The following is a 24,405-nucleotide window of genomic DNA, read 5'->3' as shown; positions in this document are numbered from 1 at the left end:
ATGTATTTTCAAAGTATTCACAAATTGGCGATCACTCACTAAATTAATATGCCCAGCTCTTTCCAGAAAGGCATTGTGGCCACTTATTACAAGGATACATTAAAATAAAACTAATAAAATAGAATTAAAAATGGAAAACCAGAACCGAAGAGGTTAGTAACAAGGACACTAATCCACAAAAGCTCTTCTGCTTGTTTGTTTTTTGGTTTGCATGCATTGTGTGTGTCTGCTTGTATACATGTGTTTGTATATGTGTATATATGTGAACATGCCTCTGTGTGTTTATGTTTGCATGTGTGTACGTGTCTGCTTGTGTATGTGTGTGCGTCAATCTGCAGAATTGCCTTGAAAGTTACACATAGCTGATCTGGCACTGGGGATAAGACCTGTCCTGTGGGTTGCCATGAGGAGTGCCCAGACTAACATGTTATAAGGAAGTTAGCATAGTGCCCCCAGTATGTAGTAAGAATCTAAACACGGCTAGTTCTGTAAGCAACCTCCTTTCCTCTGGCTGGTTATTTCCCCTGGAGGGGGCCTCCTTCACAGCAACAAGCCTGCTTCCTCTCCACCCCTCACTCCTGTCCCAGCACAAGAGCTCTCTAATCTAAGGGATTAGCTCGGAGGGAGGGATGTGCCTGGGTGCTCAGTCCAATCATTTCTTTTTATATATATATATAATTTTATTTATTTATTTGAGAGAGAGACAGAGAGAGTGAGAGAGAGCATGAGCAGGGTGAGGGGCAGAGGGAGAAGCAGACTCTCCGCTGAGCAGGGAGCCCCATGTGGGGCTCCATCCCAGAACTCCGGGATCATGACCAGAGCCAAAGGCAGATGCTTAACCAACTGAGCCACTCATTTCTTTCTTGCTTCTTGCTCTGCCCAGCTACAGGAAGGACATATGCTCCCCACACAGTAGGAGTAGAGGCAGGCCCAGGGAGGGGGAGACCGGCGGAGGCCCTGCTCTGCCAGTGAGGACTGGGAGAGCCTGCCTGACTGTGGCTGACATATTGGCAAGTTCATTTGGCTCTTATACCCTAGCCATGTTCCCAGTATCAATTTTATCAGTGACATAGGTGATATATTGGTTTATAATGCCCTGACTTATGGGTCCAAGGCCATTAGCTTTTGTGCAAATTTTAAAAAGCACCCTTACCACCTCCACCACCATGGGTGAACACAGCCCAATAGACATTTGGCTTCACAAGAGGATGGCACCTCTGGGAAGAAAGAGATGCCACTTTGCCCAAGACAGGGTTCCCAGCTTGATGCAGGGTGTGAGCACTGCTCCCAGGACCAGGTACAGTGCCCATACCACACAGTTGTGCATAGCAGTCCTTTTGGAATCAAGGGTATAATTTACTGAGCTCTTCAAAACCCTAATAGTGCTGATTTCCCTTAATAATCTTATTAGAAAGAAGGTGGATGTCACAGGCCTAAATAGCCCCATGGCTGTGATAAATGGACAGCACAAAAAACATCAAACCCCACAAGTCAGGCCTTTGCTACTAAGCATAAATTTTTAAAATAACAAAGCATTATTTTCAGTAAATTCTAATTGCTAATATTATCAAAATGCATAACAGACCACACACATTTGCAGGTTCCAAGAGAGGGCTAGAGGTGCTAGGTGTGTACTGCTGAGTCCCAACACCATCAGCCAGGGGGCCAGGCATCCGTGACTCACCTCCACAGGTCTCCTGTATTCGCACCACATCACCAATCTGCAGGGAGAGCTGGGGGGCTCCATTCCCCTGGAAGTTGTATATGGCTGTGAAACAAGAGAGGGGCAGCATGGTGAGACCTCTGGATACTGAGAATCACTGCTCCTCCTTGCTGTCCCTGAGTTTACCTGACACCCATGCAGCCTACATGGGTTAATAAGACCAATGCAGAAACCCACTGCCTACCACAGGAGTCAATGAAAGGCTAGCCTGGCTGCTAAAGGCCCCTACTTATAACCAAACCTGACCCTTCCCAGCACAGGTCTTGCACTCCAGTCTGCATGACAAGGAGGTTATTGATATCATCTACCATAGGGTGACCTCTCCCAGTGCACCAGGCATGTGCTCTGCACATCTCATTCCATTCTAACAGCAACCCTGTGAGGTACAAACTGTGATCCCATTTTACAGATGGAAAACAGAGGTGCTAAGTCTTAGTCAAAGTCTTCAGGCCAGGAAGTGACAGGAAAATCAGTATCTAATTTCCACATTCTCAACCACTATGATGAGCTACTTGCTGCTCCCCAGTTACTCCTTCCTGGTGACAACAGCCTAACATTCAAGGATGTGCCCTGTCTTCCCATTTCTATTATCAGTCCCCGAGGAACAGTAGTTGGCTATGAACATTCAGAGTCCCTCCTTGTGCTGTCAGAACCTCTGCTAACCCCTTAGAGCACATGATCATGATGTATCGTTGCAGGGCACAGGCCCTGTTCAGCATCACTCACTAAGTGGGGACCAGGTCACATTGTTCATCCAGATTAGGGATGCAGCCTACTTTCCAAAGGCTAGAATGAAACCACCAGCTTGGGAGGTTTTCAAGAACAGAATAGGGTACAATGCATGTGGTTTTATTTAAGGAAAGACTCTCAGGAGTTTTATTTAAGGAAAGACTCTTAAGGAAGAGGACAGTATGATCCTACAATGTTGTCATCATTCATTCATGCAGCAGACATTCAGTAAATGGGTACGATGTGCCAGGCATATGCAAGGCACTGATCTTACTCTTTTGGTGAACACAGAAATAAATATAAGTGTACAAAATATGAGACATGTGAAAGAGAAAACAATAGGGCCTGGTAGAGAGTTATGACACATCAACTTTTGTTGGGGTACTTAGGGAAGGCCTACCTGAGCTAATACATGAAGTATTTGAGCAGGTCAGCTATGGAGACAACAGGGAGGGGCATTTCAGGAAGAAGGAACAGTAGGTACAAAGGCCCTAAGGAAGGAAGACACTTGGCATATGCAGAGACCATCAAAAGAAACTGCTATGGATGGAGTATGATAAAAGATGAGAGGGTGACGCAAGATGAGGCTGAAGAGGTAGGGACCAAGTCAAACAGAGCCATGTGATGGATTCGGGCTTTATTCCAAGAGAATGGGAAGCTGGAAGGATTTTATTTATTTATTTATTTGGGAATAGCTTTACTGAGATATAATTTGCCAATTTATTAATTATTGTGTATAATTCAATGATTTATTCACAGAATTGTGAAGACATCACCATGATTAATTTTAGAACAATCTCATCACCTCACAAAGCTCCCCCAGCCCCAAGTAGCCACTAATCTACTTTCTTTCTCTACAGATATGCTTATTCCAGGCATTGCATATACATAGCATCATATAATATGTGGTCTTTTGTGACTGGCTTCTTTCACTTAGCACAATGTTCTCAAAATACATCCATGTGATAGTAACTGTAGGAACTCAAGTCACTCCCTCTCCCATTGGTCCTCAGTTTCCTCATATGTCAACAAAACAAAATGCATTCAAAAAGTCTTCTTTGGGTGACTTCAGCAAAAATGGCAGAGTAAGGAACTCCAAGGGCCTGTCCTTCTAAAGAAGCAATGAAAAATCTGGCAAAAGCTCTCAGAATCAACTTTATCAGATCTCTGGAAAACAGTCAATAGTTTATAGCAATCAAGCAAGCGCTTAATCAAGAAAAAGGCAATTGAAGCCTGGTAAAGCTTTGTGGCATTTTAACTTATTCCTGTCCCACTCTCTACTCCCCATTTCAGTGGCAGTTTTGAAAATGATATTCCACGTCCTTTGTGTGGGTTTCTAGAGCCAGAGGGAGCAGAGAGGACCTTGTTCCAAGAAACTGTAGTTGTCTGTTTTTTGATCTGTCTGTGGGCTCCCTAAAGGACTAGAGCTATGAGCTTGTCCTTTATTATTATTTATTATTTACACTTTGGAGGACCAAGAGGAGAGGAAATTAATTGAATCAATGGTGAGACTACCAGGAAGACTCAGGATTCCTCTTATTTAGTTCAATCTACCTTCTGCCCTGTTTGGTCACATGATTCATCAGCAGTAAGCCTCTATTTGGTCTGGAGACCACTGGGATTAGAGACACAGAGCAATAGCCTTTTCATGGGCCTTTTCACATGCGCTCTACCTCCTTCCATCCAATCTACACACAGCAGCAAGAGCAATAGTCAGTGCAATGGGATTATATCACTCCTCTGCTTAACTAACACCCTTCAGCCTTTCATCTGCTAGCATACATATAAACAAAAGATGGTCTACCCATACAATGGAATATTCTTCAGCCACAAAAAGGAACAAAGTACTGATAGTTGCTACAACATGGATAGATCTTGACTATACAATACCCACGTATACCAGGGGATCTAGAAGGCTATGCATGGATCTGGACACATGCTAAGAAAGGATGGGAGGAAGTCCTAAACTCTCAACTCTGATTGACCTTCAAGCTCCATGATGGCAGGAAATGCAGGTTAAGGCAGAGTTGCAAGTGGTCTGGCTACATATTAAAGGTATGCCCCTATCCATACATAGAGTCCAGCTACAAACACCAGATTTTTTTCTTTAAACTCCAGGCATTTGGAGATTTAAGTGACCAGGCTTCACAAAAATACTTTAGAAAAGTCACTAGACAGACAAACTACTACAGCCTATACTAAGCAGCTACAACCAGTCCTGGAAAAGAGGAGAATTTGATATCTGAGTTAGCACATTATAATATTCAAGATATCCAGTTTTCAACACAAAATTGTGAGGCATAAAAACAAACAAACAAACAAACAAACAAGAAAGGATGGCCCATTTACAAGAGAACAAAAAGAAAATAATAGGAATTCCCCACAGAAGGATAGACATTGGATTTGAGACAAAGATTTTAAATTGATTGTCTTAAATATGCTGAACTAGCTAAAGGAAACTATGGGCAAAGAACTAAGTAAAACCAAAAGATTAATGTCTCATAATACAGAGAATATTATTAAATAGATAGAAATGACAAACTAATAAAGCAGAAATTCTGTAGGTAAAAAGTACAATAACAAATGTGAAAAATTTATTAGAGAGACTCAATAGCAGACTTGAGCAGTCAGAAGAAAGAATCAATAACCTTGAAAGTAGGTCAGTTGAGATCAGCCAGACTGCAAAACAAAAAGAAAAACGAATAAAGAAAAATGAACAAGACCTAAGTGACCTGTGGGACTATCAAGCACACCAACTTCACGTAAGGGGAGTTCCATAATCAGAGGAAAGAGAGATAAAGGAACAGAAAGAATATTTGAAAAAATAATGGCCAGAAACTTCCATCTGATGGAAGACATGAATTTACAAACCCAAAAAGCTCAGTGAGATCTGAGCAAAATAAACACAAAGATATCCACATTGAGACATAATTATCAAACTGTCAAAAACCAATGACAAAGAAAGAAACTTAAAAACAGCAAGAGAGAAGCAACTCATCATGTACAAAGACTCCTCAATAAAATTAATAAATGATTTCTCTTCAGAAACCAGAGGCTAGAAGGCAGTGGGATGACATATTTAAGTGCTAAAAGGAAAAAACAAAAACCTCAACCAAGCATTCTCTCTCTCACAAAATTATCCTTCAAAAATGAATAAGTTAAGAGATAAACAGAAAGGGAGGTCCATTGCTAATAGACAATTAGAAAGACAAATGCATAAAACAATAATTATAAATCTACAATAACGGGTACATCATGTATAAAAATGTAATGTGTGACAATAACAACAAACGGGGAGAGATAGATTTGTACAGAAGCAGATATTTTGTATACTATTGAAGCTAAGTTAGTATTAACTCAAAATATATTGTTATTATTGTAAGATGTTAATTGTGAACCCCAGATTAATTCCTATGAAAATAACAACAACAACAAAAATACAGAGAAAAGTAAATGAGAAAGGAATCAAATCAGCAAACTAGAAAAAAATCAATTAAACATTAAAGGTAGTAATGAAGAATTGAGGAACAGAAAAACATGTAAGATATATAGAAAACAAATAGCAAAATATTAGAAGTAAATCCTTCTTTATGGGTGTTTACATCAAATGTAAATGAATTAAACCCTTCTGACAAAAGGCAGAGATTGACAGAAAGGATTATAAAACACCACCACCACCAAAACCAAAAAACCCACTATGATCCAACCATATGTTATCTACAAAAGACTCACTTTAGATCCAAAGACACAAGTTCAAAGTGAAAGAAAAAATGTTCCATGCAGGGCGCCTGGGTGGCTCAGTTGGTTAAGCAACTGCCTTCGGCTCAGGTCATGATCCCGGAGTCCCGGGATCGAGTCCCGCATCGGGCTCCCTGCTCAGCAGGGAGTCTGCTTCTCCCTCTGACCCTCCTCCCTCTCATGCTGTCTCTCATTCTCTCTCTCGCAAATAAATAAAATCTTAAAAAAAAAAAGTTCCATGCACATGGTAACAAAAAGAGCACTATAGTGGATATACTAATATTAGACAAAACAGACTTTAAGTCAAAAGTGTTACAAGAGACAAAAAAGAGCATTATATATTGGCAAAAGGGTCAATACACCAAGAACATATAACAATTATGAACATATATCCCTAATAACACAGCACCAAAATGTATGAAGCAAACATTGACACAATTAAAAGGAGAACTAGGCACTTCTATAATAATAATCAGAGACTTCAATATGGATAGAACAAGTAGGAATAAAATCAGTAAGAAAATAGAGGACCTGAACCACACTATAAGTAACCAGACCTAACAGACATACACAAGATACTCCATCCTACAGCAGTGGAATGCACATTCTTCTCAAGGGCATATAAAACATTCTCTAGAATAGCCCATATGTTAGGCCACAAAACATATCTCAATACATGAAAAATACTGAAATCATACAAAATAACTTTTCCAACCACAAAGGAACAAAGCTAGAAATGAATAACAGAAATAAAACTGGAAAATTCACAACTATGTGTAAAGTAAACAACATACACTTTTTTCTTTCCTTAAGTAGGCTCCATGCCCAGCATAGAGCTCAATGCAGGGCTCAAACTCGACCCTGAGATCAAGACCTGAGCTGAGATCAAGAGTCAGACGCTTAACCGACTGAGCCACCCAGGCACCCTGCAAACAACATACTCTTAAGCAACAAGGGATCAAAGAAGCACTCATAAGGGAAATTATAAAATATTTTGAGACAAATTAAAATGAAAACACAACCTACCAAAACTTATGGATGGAGTGAAAGCAGTAATCATATCAGTGAAGAGGGGCCTTCAAGAAGAAATGAGATCAGAACTGTCCTCAAACATAAACAAGAGGTATTTATAATGTTGCTTCACTGTGTCCCAGAGAAGCATATTTTCAGTTGCCCTTTCATGTTGTCTTTACAACTACTACATGAGGTAGCTACTATCCCCATTTTATAGATGAGGGAAATAAGGTTCAGAGGGTTTGAGTGGCTCACCCAGAATCTTCCCTTACCCTGTTAGTGGTAAGTCACAGAGCCAGGACTCAAACCCAGCCCTATGCCTTGCTCATTCTCTATATCTGTTGCCCCCACCCCGCCCCGCCCCGCCCCTCCCCAAAACCTAGATGGCACTATTCAGGTGTTCACCAGACCCTGCTTCATGCTTCAGTCTTGCCACATTCTCTAAGGGAAAAGAGGAAACTTACAGGCTATTTAGCCCAAACACCTATACAAATCAGCCCTTTCACCAAGAGACCAACTAGACTTCGTAGGTATTCATAACAAAGTCTCCATCCTGAGAGATGATAAAGCTTGGGCGCCAAGAGTCTATCTGGAGTCAGAGAGATGTGGCTCCTGAGCCCAGTTCAACTCTTTGTTGGCTCTGGCCTCAAGCCCAGAGCCATAGCATGTGATATACAGGCTTTGCCTTGCACCAGGCTACCCAGGCAAGAGAGCATTGGAGGCTAGTACCCAACCTGTGATCTACTTGCAAGACCTGTACTTTCTCTGGGAACGGGAGGGATGTTTTTTTGTAATCCACAAAAATCACTGTAAGGGCCAGTGGAAAGCCTGCCTGAGCAGCAACTTCACCTCCCTGAGCCTCATTTTCCACAACTATAGAATGGAGGAGATGATAGTCCCTAATTTGCAGGGTCCTTAAGAAGCTCAGCTGAGGTTAAGACACAAAGGGCTTGACTTGTCTCAGGCCATAGTAAGTCCTCAATAAATGGTTGTCATTTTTCTCTTTATTAGCATTATAAAACCTCCTAAAGCAATCTATTCAGAAGACCTCCTTCAGAGCTCTTCTTTAGGTCACCTTTAAATCTGCCTCCCTGCAGTTTGCAACAAATGACACTGTTGGTCAACACTAAATAAAATTAATCCTTTGTTCAAAAGCAAACCTTGAGAAGGCCCTTAGGGGACTCAAGAATCTCTTCTCCTGCATAAACAGAGCATGTTTCTTCATTCCCTTTACACTTGGCCTGATTTCAAACCCTGTCCCCACACAGGCTGCTGATATTTGGACACACTCCAGCTTGCTGGTGCCCTAACTCAGACTCTCCACTCCCTGCTTCCTCCAACCCCAGAAATTTGGCTAAGAACCTGCCTGTCACAAGCCTGGACAGGGCCAAGGAGGCAACTGAGGTTTCTAACAGAAGAAAACCATCTATGAGTTGGCCTCTGAAGCACCAGCAAATTAGGTCTGTCCATCAGATATTTAGAAGGTGGGGAAAGACTGTGTTTTGTTCCCTGTCTCCTCCCCATCTTTCCTTAGGAATCTCTTCCTTGTTCCATCCAGCTCTGTCAAGTAAGAAAGTTCCAATCAATCAACCTAAGAAGATGTCTTGGACAGATCTTGAAGCCCAGTATTCAACATGAAGGTCTATATTCATTCCAAAGATTCACATTTTATGAAAATGAAAGTAACTGATGCTGCTGTTTAATTTATAAATGTATTTCTGCCTTTGCATAAGGGCCTCTGTTCTTAAGGCTCCATTTGGGGAAAAGCAGACATAACTGACAAAGGAAGTGGCTTTGCATACCAATACCCAATTCTGTTAAGTTTTCTAAATGACTAACAGGAAACTTTGAACCAGAATGCCACTGTTTGCTAAAGTTTGAGTGCTTATCTATGATCCTCATTTGAGTTATTTCTGACCAGTGTAAAAACAGATCACCTTCTTCCCTATTCCCTATAGGCCTAACCACTGTCAAATTTTGAATAACGGATGAAAGGGGCAGATAAACATGAGGAAGATATAGGACAAAAAATAAGTAAAAATCACTGAAATCATTCTGCTCCACCCTATTCATGCCCACCCAAGGAAGATAGACAAGTGGCAGGTGGCAGGATTCCCAGAGACAAACGTTCTAGCTTCCTCTTTCATATAAGGTCTCCAAACACTAGAGAATATTGACACATCCCAATGAAGGATTTGACCTCTCCCTGTATCAAAATACTATACTCAGGAACCAAGGCAGCAGTTGGTTACCTACACGTCCACTCAGACCAAAATACTTATAGCTGAGGACCAAACGGATGTTGAAAGTACTAAGGCTATCTGAACTCATTAAACCCAATGAGAACTCTCATGTTGGAAATCCAGGTTGGCAAGCCAGTGGAAGCAGCTACTTTGAGACAGGTGAGACTTCCAACAACCCTAGAAATAGAATCCACTGATTAGCCACCAATTCTATGTAAACATATTGAGATACACTGCTCATCAGGAACCCAACTTGAGAGAAATAAGGAAAAAGTAAACACCACTGTTATAGCACAAAGTTCATAGAAACAACTAGGGTGGGGTCTCTGGAGTTTGTGCAATGTTAGAAGATAAGTACAATGTTTCTCTTGGATTTATAGATGAGGAAACTGAGACACAGGGAGGGTAAAAAACTTATCCACCTCATAACTTAGATAGAGAGGTCAATTGATTGATCCAGAAGGCTACCGTCTAACTACTGTACACACTGCTTGCCACCCTCCCCAAAATGGTAAACGCTTATTGGGCATATATTATGTACGAAGCATATATGATTTTCAATAGATATTCATTTGTGCATCTAGTTACTATTCTGGGTACTGGGATGACAGTGACAGATAAGACAGATAAAATCCCTAGCATTCTACAAATATCACCTCCTTTCATCTTCACAGTACTCCTCCAAGGTATTACCCTCATGTAACATATGAGAAACTCAAAGAGAGATTAAGAAACTTGCCCATGACCACACAGCTAGAAAGTGGTAAAAAGTGGATTCAAGCCCAGATCAGAGTCCAAAGTCCTTGCTTCCCTTACTAGCCCATTTCTGATGTTATAAATTATTGTGTGTTTGTGTGTATGTCTGTATAGATGTAGGTGTGTGTGTGTGTGTGTGTGTACTGGATATATACTTAGTATATATATATATATACACACACACATATATATGTGTATAAGTGCACATATATATAGTATATACACATATACTATACTTGTTCATTTCCTCTCTTTTCCAGCATCAATGAGGGTGAAGACAGTCTGCCTTGTTACCAATGAATTTCCAGTGCTGAGAACAGCACCAGGCCCACAGTAGAAGTTCAATCAATATTTACTGAGCTTTAATAAATACTTGTTGAACTGAAGGGATGTGAACATGAAGGGCAAGTACGCCCCTTCTTCTGGCTAAACTCTTTCTTGAATTTCTTGAGACTACTTCAGGAGATGCTGACCCAGCTTGGGTGCCAATTTTGATTGTAGCCATCAAGTGCCCTGTGATCTTTAGGATGGATTCATACCTCGTCTGGGGCCCTGCTCTTTGCTGACATGTTTGAAAACAAAAGCTTCAGCAAATAGCAAGTGTTAATAGAGTTTGGACAAGTTGATGCATCTGAGAAACAAAAACAATAATGGAGAAAAAGAATGTAATTGCCTGAAGCTCACTTATCTAGTCTCTGAGCTGGGCTTTGGAGGGTCTCTGCTCTAGGGGGGAACTGAACTAGCTTTCAATTTGAGTGAAACGCACTCATTGAAAATGCATAAACAGTTTGCCTGAACTCTCTGGGCAAGGCGTTGACGGGTTCAGCACCAAGGCAACATCCTGATGTTGCATCAGGGAGGGCAACTGTGATGACCCAGCAGAAGCTTCCAGCAGCAAGGCCAGAGCTCACATCCAATGTAAGTCAGTAGTGAATAAAGTGGGAGAATCACAGACTGAGGTAACCAAGGAGGAGGTGCTCCTCCACAGCCCAGGAGAGGCTTTCTGTGTACCGAGGCCTTTCTGTGTACCAGACACTATTCCAAGGGCTTTACCCACCTATGTAATCCTCACCATAATTCTGGGGTACAATTATTGTCATCTCCATTTTACAGATGAGGAAATTGAGGTAGTGTAAGATTGAGTGAATAGTCCAGGTTGACATAGCCAGGAAGGAGCCAAACTGCATACAACTGTACTCAGTTTTTAGTGAGTCAAAGTGACATGCCCAGCCAACAAGAAAAAGTTGGAATTGCCATGAGTTCTCTAAAACAGTGATTCTCAACTAAGGACAGTTTTGCCCCAAATGAACATTTACCAATGTCTGGAGACATTTTCAGAGGGGGCGGGGGGGAGGGGCAAAGTGAAGGAGCTCCTGGCATCCTGCTGGTAAAAGTCAGGGATGCAGCTAAACATCCTATAATGCACATGACAGCACCATAACAAAGAAATATCTGGCCCCAAATGTCAACAGTGTCAAAGTTGGTAAGTACTGCTCTAAAATATCATGATGGGATTCACTCTTTCCTTTACAGTGCTGCTATAGGTGCACACACATGCACTCACACACGAGTTCACGCATTCACAGGCTAGAGTTGGAAGAGTGGCTTTATGATGAAATCAAGGGCTAATTTCTTCAGCCCCTCACCTCTATTGCAGGGAGTGTTGGGCACTTCGCTGAATCCTGCATGTTAGAAAAGTAAGGTGAGAGGGGATAGATCCTGCTGTCCTGGAGATTTTGTGAAATCTAGTTGAACAGACAAAATGAGCCCACAAGAAACAAGAAATGTCTTAAAAGTAAAGGGCTCAGCTGTTGGTCATAACAGTTGTGGACTCTCAGAGGAGAGAGATCAAGAGGGGCCCCATGAAGGAAGTGAGACTGGAAAGAGAGGGAGTCGGAGAGGAGGGGGGAGAGGAAGGGGGAGAGGAGGGGGAGAGGGAGGGCAAGGGGAAGAAATGGAGTGGGAGCCCCAGAGGAGGCGAGTGGAGAAAAATGTGGTAAGGGCAGGGAAGAGGGAGGGGAAATTAGCTTGATGTGTACACAGTCCTAGTAAAGGAAATAGACCATGTGAATAGAGTCCCAGGGTGAGAACGGGGTTTGGGGCAATGGCCAACTATAAGGGTCCAGATATTTGGGGAAGAGTTCAAGAACACCCCATTTATTACTGTGCTGCTCTCATAGGACCCAGCCTTCTGACAGCGAAGGGTTAAGGTTGAGGAGATGAAGGCAAGATAGGGCAATTCAGTCCATCTGAATCTTATGAGGCCACCAGAAAGTGAAAACCTCCAACCCCTGTCACCTCCCCACCCCCATCCCCCACCCACTCATTCATCTACACACTTATCCAACACACTCAGCCATCCACCCTCCCATCCAACCATCCACCCAATGAACAATTACTAATTGAGCACCTGCTCTGTGCTGGAGAAGAGCAAGAGACATTGTCTTGCCCTCATGGAGTTTACATTCTATGGAAGAGCCAAATAATTCAACATGAGGCTGCAAGAAAATATAAGGGTGATGGCAGAGCTATGGCAACATGAAACAAAAGATGCACCCATGCCCAACCTGTGAAATGGGGACATTAGTAGTAATAACGGTGTTGTTTGATGCCTCAAGCAAAAAGAAGAAAGAGAGATTACTACTGGGTTGTAAGCTTCCTGAGGGCAAGGACTGTATTTTTATCAGGATCAGCTCAGGACCATCACTTAGTACAGGCTTATTGAATTTAATTGATATGAATAAACAATAAAAACAGTTTTCCTGGGGTGCCTGGGTGGCTCAATTGGTTGAGTCCACCTCTTGATTTGGCTCAGGTCATAATCTCAGGGTCATGAGGTTGAGCCCCACGTTGGACTCCATACTCAGTGCAGAGTCTGCATAAGATTCTCGCCCTCTCCCTCTGCCCCCTCCCCTGCTTGTGTACACACTCTCTCTCTTGCACTCTCTCTAAAATAAATAACTAAATCTTAAAAAAAAAACACTTTTCTTGGGATGCCTGGGTGATTCAGTCGGTTAAGCATCTGCCTTCAGCTCAGGTCATGATCCCAGGGGCATGAGATGGAGCCCCATGTCAGGTTCCCTGTTCAGTGGAGAACCTGCTTCTCCCTTTCCCTCTGCCAACCCCACCCCCAGCTCTCTATCACTCTCTCTCTCTCTCTCAAATAAATAAATAAAATCTTTTAAAAAAATAGCTTTCTTGTTCTTCACAGTTCCCAAAACCAAAAATCTACACCTTGGGCAGAATGCCTTAGCTGTGTCTATTGTATTGGTTTATGAAATAATAACTGAGTACTTTTATCAGGCCCTTACTTAACTCACTTCCATGAACAGGCCTTGATGAAATTGAAATGCAAAACTGCTCAAGTGCAAATTTGCAAGAAGAGAGTGTATAGCTTCCACTGGATTCCCAAGGGGTTCCAGGTTACAATAACACTCAGTTTCTCTGATGTACCATGTTCCTGCTAGTCCCTTACAGCTGGATGACTCAGACTTGACCCCAAAACACAGTTCTGCCCTCAGACAATATGCTATCCAGTGAGAGAGATGACTTGTGGTTACATAACTAAAAGACAAAGTGCAAAATGAGTCTTCAGTAAAACAGAAGAGGTACCTCCAAGATTGAAGTGTAAGAAAACTGTCTGAAAGTGGTTGCATTTCAGTGAGACCTTGAAGGTCTCAGCTCCCCACAGTTTCCTCATCTGTGAAAGGATGATAAAAGTACACACCTCTTAGGGTGCTTAAACATGGTACCGCAAATGTTCTGCAAAGGTACCATGATGAAAAAAAGTGAGGCAATGTTATTATTTATGACAAGGTGGATGAGAACTCAAATCAAGAGTTTAATGAAGGAAGTCCCGTATGCAATTCCACTCTTCCAGCTGCTCACACCAAAAACCCTGGAGTCACTCCTGATTCCTCTCTTTCTTTCATTCCCAATTCCAATCCATGAAGAAAATCCCATTTGTTCCACCTACAACACACACATCCAGAATCTAGGCACATCTCACCTCCTTCATTGCTGCCCCCTGGTGTGGGCCACCACCATTTCCTGCCAGGGTCATTGAAGTAGTTGCCTAGCTGGTCTCCCTGCTTTCACATTTAAGTATCCATAAAACAGAATAATCTGTTAAACCAACATAGAACATTCTGCCATTCTACTGAAAACCCTACAATGCCCCATCCCCTCCCATTTAGAGTAAAAGCTCTAGTCATTACGTGCACCAGGCTCTACTCACTACAACCTCCCCTTGGAGAATTCATTTCCTACTCTTCTGCCCCTTGCTTGCTCTCCTCCAGCAGCCACACAGACTCCCACACATTAGAGAGACTTCCTCTTCAGGACATTTGCATTGGCTGTTTATTCTACCCAGAACATTCTTTCCTGAGACAACTCCCTACTGCTACCACCCAGTGAGGCAAACAGCAAAATGCCACTTCCCCAAGCAAACCCTCTGGGTTCAGCTGGCACTATGTATGTCCTTGTGCCACAACCCAACATGCCGATCATGGTGTCTCAGGCCTGGCATTGCCACCACTCAATCCAATCCAAACTCACATCAATTAAATGAAGTAGGAAGAAAGGAGAAATTGCCTATTAAAGGGAACATTTGTAGAGTCTCTACCCAGATTCCTCTGGAGTTGGATGGTGATAAGCATTATCATTTCCCATTTGCAGAACATTTGCTGCAGAACACAGACTGTGGCACCCATGTGTAACTGACTATTAAATTAAAGGTTTGTAAGCTTTAACAAACAAACACACAAACAAAAGTCCAAAGGTCCAAGAATTAGAATATTATGGTGATTACATTGCCAGTCTCAACATACAGCAGCAATATAAGGATGCTGATCTCAGGAAAAAACAGAGCTTAGCAAACACAGTTTGTTAAGGCTTATTCAAATACAAACATTAAGGTTGGGAACAAGATGGCCACTAACTGGTGAGGATCTCACAAGCCTAGGGGTTAGGACAATCTCCTTATGTGGACTCGAAGAGCCAACCCAGCAGCCACTTCTAAACAATCCCAAATTGCTGAAGCATTAGAAAGTTGGAGGCCTTATTTCACTTAGCGTAATCCCCTCCAGTTCCATCCATGTTTATTCAAATGATGCGTATTCATCCTTTCTAATGGCTGAGTAATTTTCCATCATATATATGGACCACATCTTCTTCATTCATCTGTTGAAGGGCATCTTGGCTCCTTCCACACTTTGGCTATTGTGGACATTGCTGCTATGAACATTGGGGTGCATGTGTCCCTTCTTTTCACTACATCTGTATCTTTGGGGTAAATAAGTCAAGCAGAGAAAGACAACTACCATATGGTTTCACTTATATGTGGAACATAAGGAATAGCATGGAGGACATTAGGAGAAGGAAGGGAAAAATGAAGGGGGGAATCAGAGGGGGAGATGAACCATGAGAGACTATGGACTCTGGGAAACAAACTGAGGGTTTCAGAGGGGAGGGGGTTGGGGGAATGGGTTAGCCCGGTGATGGGTATTAAGGAGGGCACATATTTCAATGAGCACTGGGTGTTACACGCAAACAATGAATGATGGAACACTACATCAAAAACTAGTGAAGTACTATATGGTGACTAACATAACAAAAAAAAAAAAAAAAAGAAAGAAAAAAAGAAAATGGGAGGCCAGGCACCTAAGAATTGGTAGTAGGATGGAATCAGGTTTCCAATACATCTTTGTTTGTTTCACCAGACGAATTTCTGGGGACCAGTCCAAAGATATAGTTGGCCTCCTTAACAAAGATGCATGTACTAAGATCCCTCCAAGTATTTCCTTTGGAATTCTTTTCCCCATTGCCCCTTAGAGGCCTTCCCAGACCATCCAATTTAAGAGCCCTCCTTCCAATATTCTCATTCATGGAACAAATTTTTATTACAATGGCACATATCATAATTATATGCTTATTGATTTGTCTACACAGTCCTTTTTTGTCTTCCCCACTAGACTATAAGCTCCAACAGTGTGGGAACCATATTGGCCTAATTCCAGTAATTTCAGTATCTAGCATAGTGCCTGACATAGGAAATGCTGAACAAATATTTAAGAAATAAATGAAGAGTGAATGAGTAAATGGAGTAAATGAATGAACAAGTTAGTGAGTGAACAATGTTCTCTATCCTTCCTCCTTGATTATTACCTTGGGCAACAAGAGCAGTATAACTGGACCCTCTGTAGTAGAGATCTTCCCTGAGTGTGTTTGGGATGCATGTTTTACTCATACTTCCTACTCAAAGAATCTGTGCCCACCCATGGCTCCTGCTAGATGAGAGCAAGCCTTGTGTCCCCACGCCATAACCACAGTGTATTGGACCAGTTAGGAGCAGCCCCTTGAACAGAGTGGGGCCCACTTCTGGGTTGGCAATGGCCTCTGATCTGAGTGGCCTTTCTTGAAAATGTGAGTCAGTTCATTCAGACTTCTCTCTCAGAACTTTGAACAAATAAATGCAGAGAGAAGATTTGGTGGGTACTTGAACTGCAAAGTCATGCAGAGTTGGGGTGGGTGGCATGCTGGGGCCACTATTATGGTGTTATCAGAATATTGAAGTTATGAAGGAGTGATGGAATTAGAAGGAGTTGGTTAGGAGAGCAAGGAGAACTGATGTGTTAAGAGAAGCTGGGTTGTCATGAGAAGGAAGGCAGAGGTTTCCAGGGCTGCCTTCATTCAGTCCCTTCTGGAGGCCTGCCTTTCAGGTTTCTTGGATTTCTGTTTGATTTCGCCTGATCCTAAAAATAAACCACTCTCCTCCTCACATACACATACACACCACATACCTTTTAACTGAACCAGTTTGAATGGATTTTTTCTTTAATAAGAGTCTGTGTTGCAAGAGACTCAAGCGCCCACTGCCCACTCCAAATCTGTCCATTTGGGCATGGACAAGCTCTGTCCAGGGTCCTGCACTGCAACAGCACCACCTGCATTCCCAAATGTGGAGGTGGTCTCAGATTCATCTGTATTCCCCAGGCAAGATGTGGAAAAGACCATTTTTCTACTTTTGCAGAGCCTAATATGGTTTGCATTGTGCCCCTCCCACAAACAAAAGATGTGTTAGAGTCCTACCCCCCAGTACATCAGTGTGTGATCTTATTTGGAGATGGAGTCTTCACAGAAGTAATAAGTGAAAATGATGCCATTAGGGTGGGCCCTAATCTAAGAAGACTGGTGTCCTTATTAAAAGGGAAAATTTGGAGGAAGACACATACATGGGGAGAACACCCTGTAAGGATGGAGGTAGAGATTGAGATGATGCCTCTACAAGCTAGGGAGCACCAAGAATTGCCAGGAAGCCACCAGAAGCTAGGGAGGGGCATAGAACAGATTCCCCCTCACAGCTCTTAGAAGGCACCACAAATACTCCCCACACACAGGTACACACAGGTACACACCTATAAGCAGAGACACCTGCAGAGAGGTTTCTGGCCATCACTGAAGCTCCCACACAAATCCTCCCTGGCTGGCCCAGCTTCAGGGTAAAGGAAACTTTTTTTTCTATCCTCACTCTCTGTCTGAGAAGCCTGGCCTTGAAGCCTTCTTCTACAGTCCCCAAATGTCATACCATAGGCCATGGGTCATCCTTATGGACTCAACTGTTGTCCCTGCCTAGGGTCACAAATCCATATGTCGAAGTCCCAATCCCCAGTACCTCAGAATGTAACCATATTTGGAGATCAGGGCTTTAATGTGATGAAATTAAAATGAAGCTGTTAGGGTAAGGCCAAATACAATATGACTGGCATCCTTCTAAGAGGAAGAGACACCAGGGGTGAGCATGCACAGAGATGATCCTGTGAAGACAAAGCAATGAGAAGGCAGCTCTCTGCAAGCCAAGGCCTCAGAATGAAACCAACCTACTGGCACCTTGGTCTTGGACTTCCAGACTCCAGAACTGTGAGAAAATAAATTCCTATTGTTTAAGCCACACAGCCTGTGGCACTTTCTTATGGCAGCCCTAAGCAAACTAATATATCATCCCCAATATCCGTCTTCCCCTTAGGAATGGCACTCCTAATTTTCAGCTGGGTGCATGGCTGCCTGCATTACAGACTACATTTCCTACCTACCCTTGCTAGGTTCAGTCATGTGATTAGGTTTTAGCAAACAGGTTACAAGAGGAAGTGTTAAGAGGACCTTCAGGTAAGTGTCCTTAAAGAGAAAGGCCATGCCCTTCTTGTTCCCTTCATCCTTCTTGCTGGTTGGAAGGGGGGACCTGACAGCTGGAGCCTGAGCAACTAGCAAGGCTCAGGAGGCAGAAGCCTGGTGCTAAGGAGGCAGTGCAGTAGACAATTAATTGCTCTGCCACCTCTTCGTGGACCATTTCTGGGCTTTCTATTTGAGGGAGAAATAAACTTCTAGTTTGGTTAAGCCACTGTTTTGGAGGTATTCTATCACCCATCACACTTATTCCTAACTGACACTGTTACTTATTCTTTCTACCTCCTCCTTTTCTGCTCTCCCTTCTCTCCTCCAAGGTGGAAGCTCTCATCACTGAGACTCAGAGAGGATTAAGATAGTAAAGGCCAAAGTAAATGTTAATTTTAAGTGGACTCTTCCAGGGTTAACTAATCAGGCAGTCAGGAGACAGGTAATTTTCACCCACTTCGGTTCTTGTACCTCTATGTTTAATCCCTGCCCTTCTCACAATTAATTATATTAAATTCTTACAGGTGACATGCCTGGTCAAAAATTCCCCTGTGCACAGAATGAAGTCCAAACTTACAAGGTTGGTATTCAAAGCTCTTCAAAGTCTGGCTGTAATCTACCTCTCCAAAGTTTTGTTTTTTGTTTTGTTTTATTTTGTTTTCATTACAAACATCTACTAAAACCAAAGCAGAATTTTATTGTTTGACCCAAATGCCACATACATTCCAACATGCTGCCTATTTCTATGATGTCCCCCCTCCTGGATTCCCTCCTTGTGTGGTGCAAAGGACCTGGGATCTAAAGTCAATTGAATTTAAGGCCAAGCCCAAGTATTTCTAAATTATGTGAACTCTGGGTCTTGGTTTCTTCATCTGTAAAATGGAAATAATGCCTCACAGAGATGTTCTGGAGCCAAAGACATTGCATGAGAATGGGTCTCGTAAACACAAAACACTATACTCTTGGAAGGCATAACTGTCCTGAATCTGGTGTTAGGGTGCATTACCCTGTGTTTCATTTGGCTCTGCAACTATTAGGTAACCCCTTGACCTTAGTTATTAACTTTGATTGAACCAACCACATTACTAAGTGCTTTTCATGAATTACCCCTATTAATCCTCACAACAGTCTCACGAGACCCACATTATCATTATTATACTTTATTGATGAGGAAACAGGCCCAGATTTGAAATCAGTTCTGACTTCACAGCCCAAGCTTCTAACCTTATACATATCTCCTCAAAGGCAGTCTGTGCCTTTTCTTACTTCATAGTCATACTGTTCTATCCCACTTCTGGAACTCTCTGGAATTCTAATGGATCGCATGTTAATGTTCCATCAAGGAAGGAAAAATAATCTGACAAGGCATCTATATGAAGGTCACCTGGGGCTGCCCACCAGACCACAAGATGAGAAAGAAGCCAGTGGTTCTGGTGATGAAGCGGTCTCATGTAAAGCCAGCCCATGAGACAGACAGACAGACACAAGCAGTCCTTGAGAATTAAGCCAGAAGAAGGCTGGCTAATGCTACCAGCACTGATGAGGAAACCAAATAGGAAAGCAAAGCTCAGGTTCTCCTTGTGTTTTAGGCCTGACTGGGATTCTGACGATATTCAGAGAACCCCCTAATCCTTTATATGTTCCTCTCTGTCTTCTTCCAAGCCCCCATACTCATTATCTCCAATGCTCTTCATAAAAGAACACCCTAAAATAGAAAAATTTAATACCTAGACTTACAATGAGAAAACTAGATGATAGGTCTGTCTGCAAATAGTGATTGTGTTGGAACTAAAACCCAGACTCCTTACTGTTAGGTCCCTGTTCTTTCTGTCCCATGACTCCAGTCCCCCATCTCATCATAACCTAAACTTTTCCTTTCCCTTCCATCTACCCAGGGCCTGAGAAAGAGTCCAGCATTCATCTGCAGAGAAAAGAAACCCCCTTTGATGAGCAGGCACCTTCCAAATGCTCTCTGGATCCCTAGAGGGTCATAAGCCTTCTGACCCCCTATGAAATATAATTTTCATAAGTAGGCATGAAAAATGTCAGCTATACCATCAGGTCAAGAAGCCTCCAGGCCTAGTGCCTAATGGAGTTCCCAATCCCTGACCACCTAAGTAGGATTTCCTCTGCTAGGGAGGTGGGAACACTACTCCATCCTGTAACATTGTCCCATCCTGTGATGTCATGTCCTCAACTAAACCCCCATGCAGAGGACAAGGTCTAAGAATAATAATTGATAACATCTAGTGAGGACTGCTTTGTATAATTGTCATTCTTTTTTTTAAAAAAAAGATTTTATTTATTTATTTATTTGACAGAGAGATAGCACAAGTAGGCAGAGTGGCAGGCAGAGGGAGAGGGAGAAGCAGGCTCTCTGCTGAGCAGGGAGCTGGACGTGGGGCTCGATCCCAGGACTCCAGGATCATGACCTGAGCCAAAGGCAGCCGCTTAACTGACTGAGCCACCCAGGCGCCCCCATAATTGTCATTCTAAGCACTTTATGTCGATGAACTCCTTTACTTCTACAACAACCCTGGGAAGCAGGTGCTATTACTATCCCCATTATACAGACAAGGAAACAGGCCTGAAGAGAGTAAGTAACTTGTCTACGTCACAGGGCTGAAGAGTGTTAGAAACTGGAATCCAAGAACAGGCAGTCTGTCACCAGAGCCCATGATCTTCACACCACAGCACAGGGCCTTCACAGCAGGAATGCACTATAGCCTTTGGAATAAAGGGTAGGACTCTTCTGCACCACTCAATCTCCCCCATTTACTGCCCTACTTACCTGGTCTAATACTGTCTCCTGTCTGCCACCCAGGCACCTTTGCCTTTCTGTCCACCCAGACTCCCTCCACACTGGCTTCAGCACAAATCTGTTCTGGAAGGTGCTTTGGCTCCCCCTTGCCTAAGTGGAAAAAGTCTGAATTTCTTAGCCCAGCATTTATAGCCTTCCAAAATGTGACTCCAGCTTACTCTAAGCATAACCGTTCCTGTCAGGTGAAAGGAACATCTCTCTTCTTTCCTGGATATGCCCTTCGTGTCCAGCTATCATCTCTTGTACTACATTGGCCTCTCCACCTAAAATGGTCTGCCCTATTTAACAGTTCCCACCTTCCCTTGAGAAGAATTTCAGCCCAATACCCCCAGGTGGAAGGGCCAGAGTTGGAGAAGGGTCCTTGTTGGTTTTAGTTCAAACTTGTCATTTTATAGATGGAGAAACTGAGCCCCCTCAAGTGTATAGATTATTTGTTCTCTGGATGGGGACAATTTATCTTAAAATACTCCATAGTGCCTAGAGCCCAGCAAGTGAAGAGATAAATGTTGAACTCTCCAGGGCAGTGTTTCTCCAACAGTGGCCTTGGGACTCCCCGTATCTAATCTCTCTCTCTCTCTTTCTCTCTATCTTGGGGCTTGGGTCTTCCAACCTCTGACCTGTTCAATGCTCATCTTTGGGGTAGCGTCTGGTATCTGCCTGTGTAGGAAACCATGCAGCGGTTTTCAAATTTACACTTATGTTTGAAAACCACAGTGAGTCTACAGAGGCTGTACCACAGATGCCACTTAGTAGAAAGAGTCCCAGTACCTGAAGTCTCCCTTCCCCCAGCCACCACTTCCGCCCCTGAGCTTGAGGCAGAGGCTTCTGGGAGCTTAGATGGCTGAAGCTGCTGAAGCTGGCTTCTTGGATATCCCCAGATAACCTGGCAGGAGCCTTTCTCCCCAGAGGTTCTCCAGGGCTGAGTAAAGGATTCCATCCTCCAACCCCACACCCCAAGCCTGTACAGTCCTCTGGACCCTCTCTACCAAATCAGGGATCATCTGACCCAGAAGAAACAGGCAGGAGAAGCGGCAGATGGGTGTCGCCTTGGACAGGGTTGGAGGAAGGCATGCTGGGCCAGGCCTGGCTAGGCCAGGCCAGGGGAGAGGGCAGTTGTTTCTTCTATGAGGCCAATTCTGTACATGGGGCGATGGAGTCCACCCCTGGAAACACTGGGACTGTGGCACACAAAGCCACACAGGGCTGGACGCCATCTAGGAGTTGCAGAAGCGTTGGGGAGAGATAGCAGTCTGTGCCCAGTGGGAGAGGGCACCAGCTGGGCAAAGCCGACTGGGCAGGGTGCCCACTTTCCTCCCCCCCTGCCTCCTCTTCCCCGCCCAGCTGGCCCGAAGCAAGCTGAGGAAGTCACTGAGCCCAGGACCTTGGGTCAGTGCTCCCCGCCCGTGCCCGTGCTGCCGGCTGCCGCAGCATCTTCCACCGCATGGTTCTCAGGCCACCTGCCTTTCCCCCTGCTGGGGATCCCATGCCCACACCTACCCACACCGTGTCGCTCCTTGTCAGTTTTGCGCCAGGGGGCCATGGCTGGGCCACTGGAGCTGCAGGGGCCTCCTGTCGTTCTGTGGGGAAGCAGCCAGGGGGTGGCTAGGCGCTCCGCCGGGCCCCACTTCCTTCCTCTTTTCAAACTCCCTCTCAGGGCCCGCCCTCCCCTCCCCAGGGCGCCCTGCTCCTCCTCCTCCAGCCCATTGGGCTGGGGCACATTAGAAAGCTAGTGGCTAGAAGACCAGAAGGCCCCCAGCAAAGCTTGGGGGCCACCTCTAACTTGCTCCTCCCCAGGCAAGTGGGCAGAGGCCAAGCAGGTACTTGGGGCCACCCAAGCCACCACCACAAGTGCAGGAAGTTGCCGGATAACAGCCTAGTGACTGAACAGAACTCCCTCCCAAGGCTCCCAGCATGAGCTTTGATATCTGATGTGAATTCAAATCCACACTCGGCCATGACAGTAGGACAAACTTTCTCATCTGTAAAATGGGATACTAGTACATACTTCATATGATTATTGTGAGGATTAGAGGAGATCATGGACACAGCAAGTGACACAAAACAGTTCAATATACACATACAGAGGGTGTCACTTGTGGTTTTTATCCTGTTGGTGCCACAGACCCATTTGAAAATCTGATAAAAGCCCAGAAAACTCTCTTCTGAAAGTACACAAGCACAGGATTTACCAACAATACCAGGAGGTAAGGGTGCTCTGAGAGCCAGCCACAGTGGCCCCCAGGAAAAGAGTCCTAGAGTTAGGCTAATGAAGGCATTTCTCAGAAAAATCTCATTTTTGCTCTGGAAACAGATGCTATCAGGAAACAAAAATGTCTCTTTGACCCATGGTGATAAGCTGAATTAAAGTCTTCCTGAATTTTCTTTATTCATAACTCTTGCTACCTCTTTCTGCCTTACACTAGAGAGTCGATAAGTCTTATTAGGCAGATTAGGCAATATCACCGCTGACGGACAGTAGGGCAAAATACTAATTTCATGTTATCTAAAGTTCTTTCCTTTTTGGTTTTCTAGCAGCACACTTTAGGTAGTAACTTTTGTAGTGAGCAGTTGAATCAGTCAGGATTCCCCCAGAGAAACAAAACCAGTAGGAGAGGTATATAAACATGAAGAAATGTATTGCCAGGAACTGGCTTATGTGAATGTGGGGCTGATTAGGCACATCCCAGATCCTTAGGGAAGGCCATCAGGAAGTGCAGGCTAGACATTCTCAGGAGGAGCTGAAGCTGCTGTCCACACAGCTGGAATTTCTTCTTTTTTAAGGAAGGCTCATTTAAGGCCTTTCAACTGACTGAATCAGACCTACTCAGACCATTGAGGATAGTCTCCTTCGCTTAAAGTCAGCTGATTGTAGATGTTAATTACATCTACAAAATGCATCCACAGCAACACCTAGATTGGTGTTTGATTGAATAAGTCTGTAGTCTCGCCAAGTTAACTCATAAAACTAATGATCTCAGCAGTATTTCAAATCAGATTATACATCAGAGGTTGGTGAATTTCTTCTGTAAAGGATAAGATAGTAAATATTTCAGTCTTTGCAGGCCAATAGGCAAAATCAAGGATATTATGTAGGTACTTTCATAACAAGAGAGATAACAGAGTTCCACATTTTTAATTGATAAAATACAAAATCTGATATTAATAATTGAGTATATTCTTTTGTGATTAGGTCTAGTAATGAGAAAAATACA

The 24,405-nt window shown here is 43.5% G+C and overlaps 1 protein-coding gene across 1 annotated transcript in view; it reads right to left on the bottom strand.

Moving 5' to 3' along the window:
- DOCK2 (dedicator of cytokinesis 2) overlaps positions 1–22,803 on the bottom strand; it is a 418,491-nt gene extending 395,688 nt beyond the window's left edge. Inside the window, exons 1-2 of the mRNA XM_035014007.1 lie at positions 22,691–22,803; positions 1,685–1,768 (exon numbers count right to left, since the gene is read on the bottom strand). Coding sequence (XP_034869898.1) covers positions 1,685–1,768; positions 22,691–22,733 — 127 coding nt within the window. The 5' untranslated portion in view covers positions 22,734–22,803. The remainder of the gene's footprint in view (positions 1–1,684; positions 1,769–22,690) is intronic.
- Between the last annotated feature and the right edge of the window lie 1,602 nt (positions 22,804–24,405).

Source organism: Mirounga leonina, unplaced genomic scaffold (assembly GCF_011800145.1).
Source record: "Mirounga leonina isolate KUSES-001 unplaced genomic scaffold, KU_Mleo_1.0 Mir_104, whole genome shotgun sequence".
NCBI classification, from domain to species: domain Eukaryota; kingdom Metazoa; phylum Chordata; class Mammalia; order Carnivora; family Phocidae; genus Mirounga; species Mirounga leonina.
The sequence above is the reverse complement of the archived record's forward strand: the minus strand, read 5'-3'. Positions and strand labels throughout refer to the sequence as shown.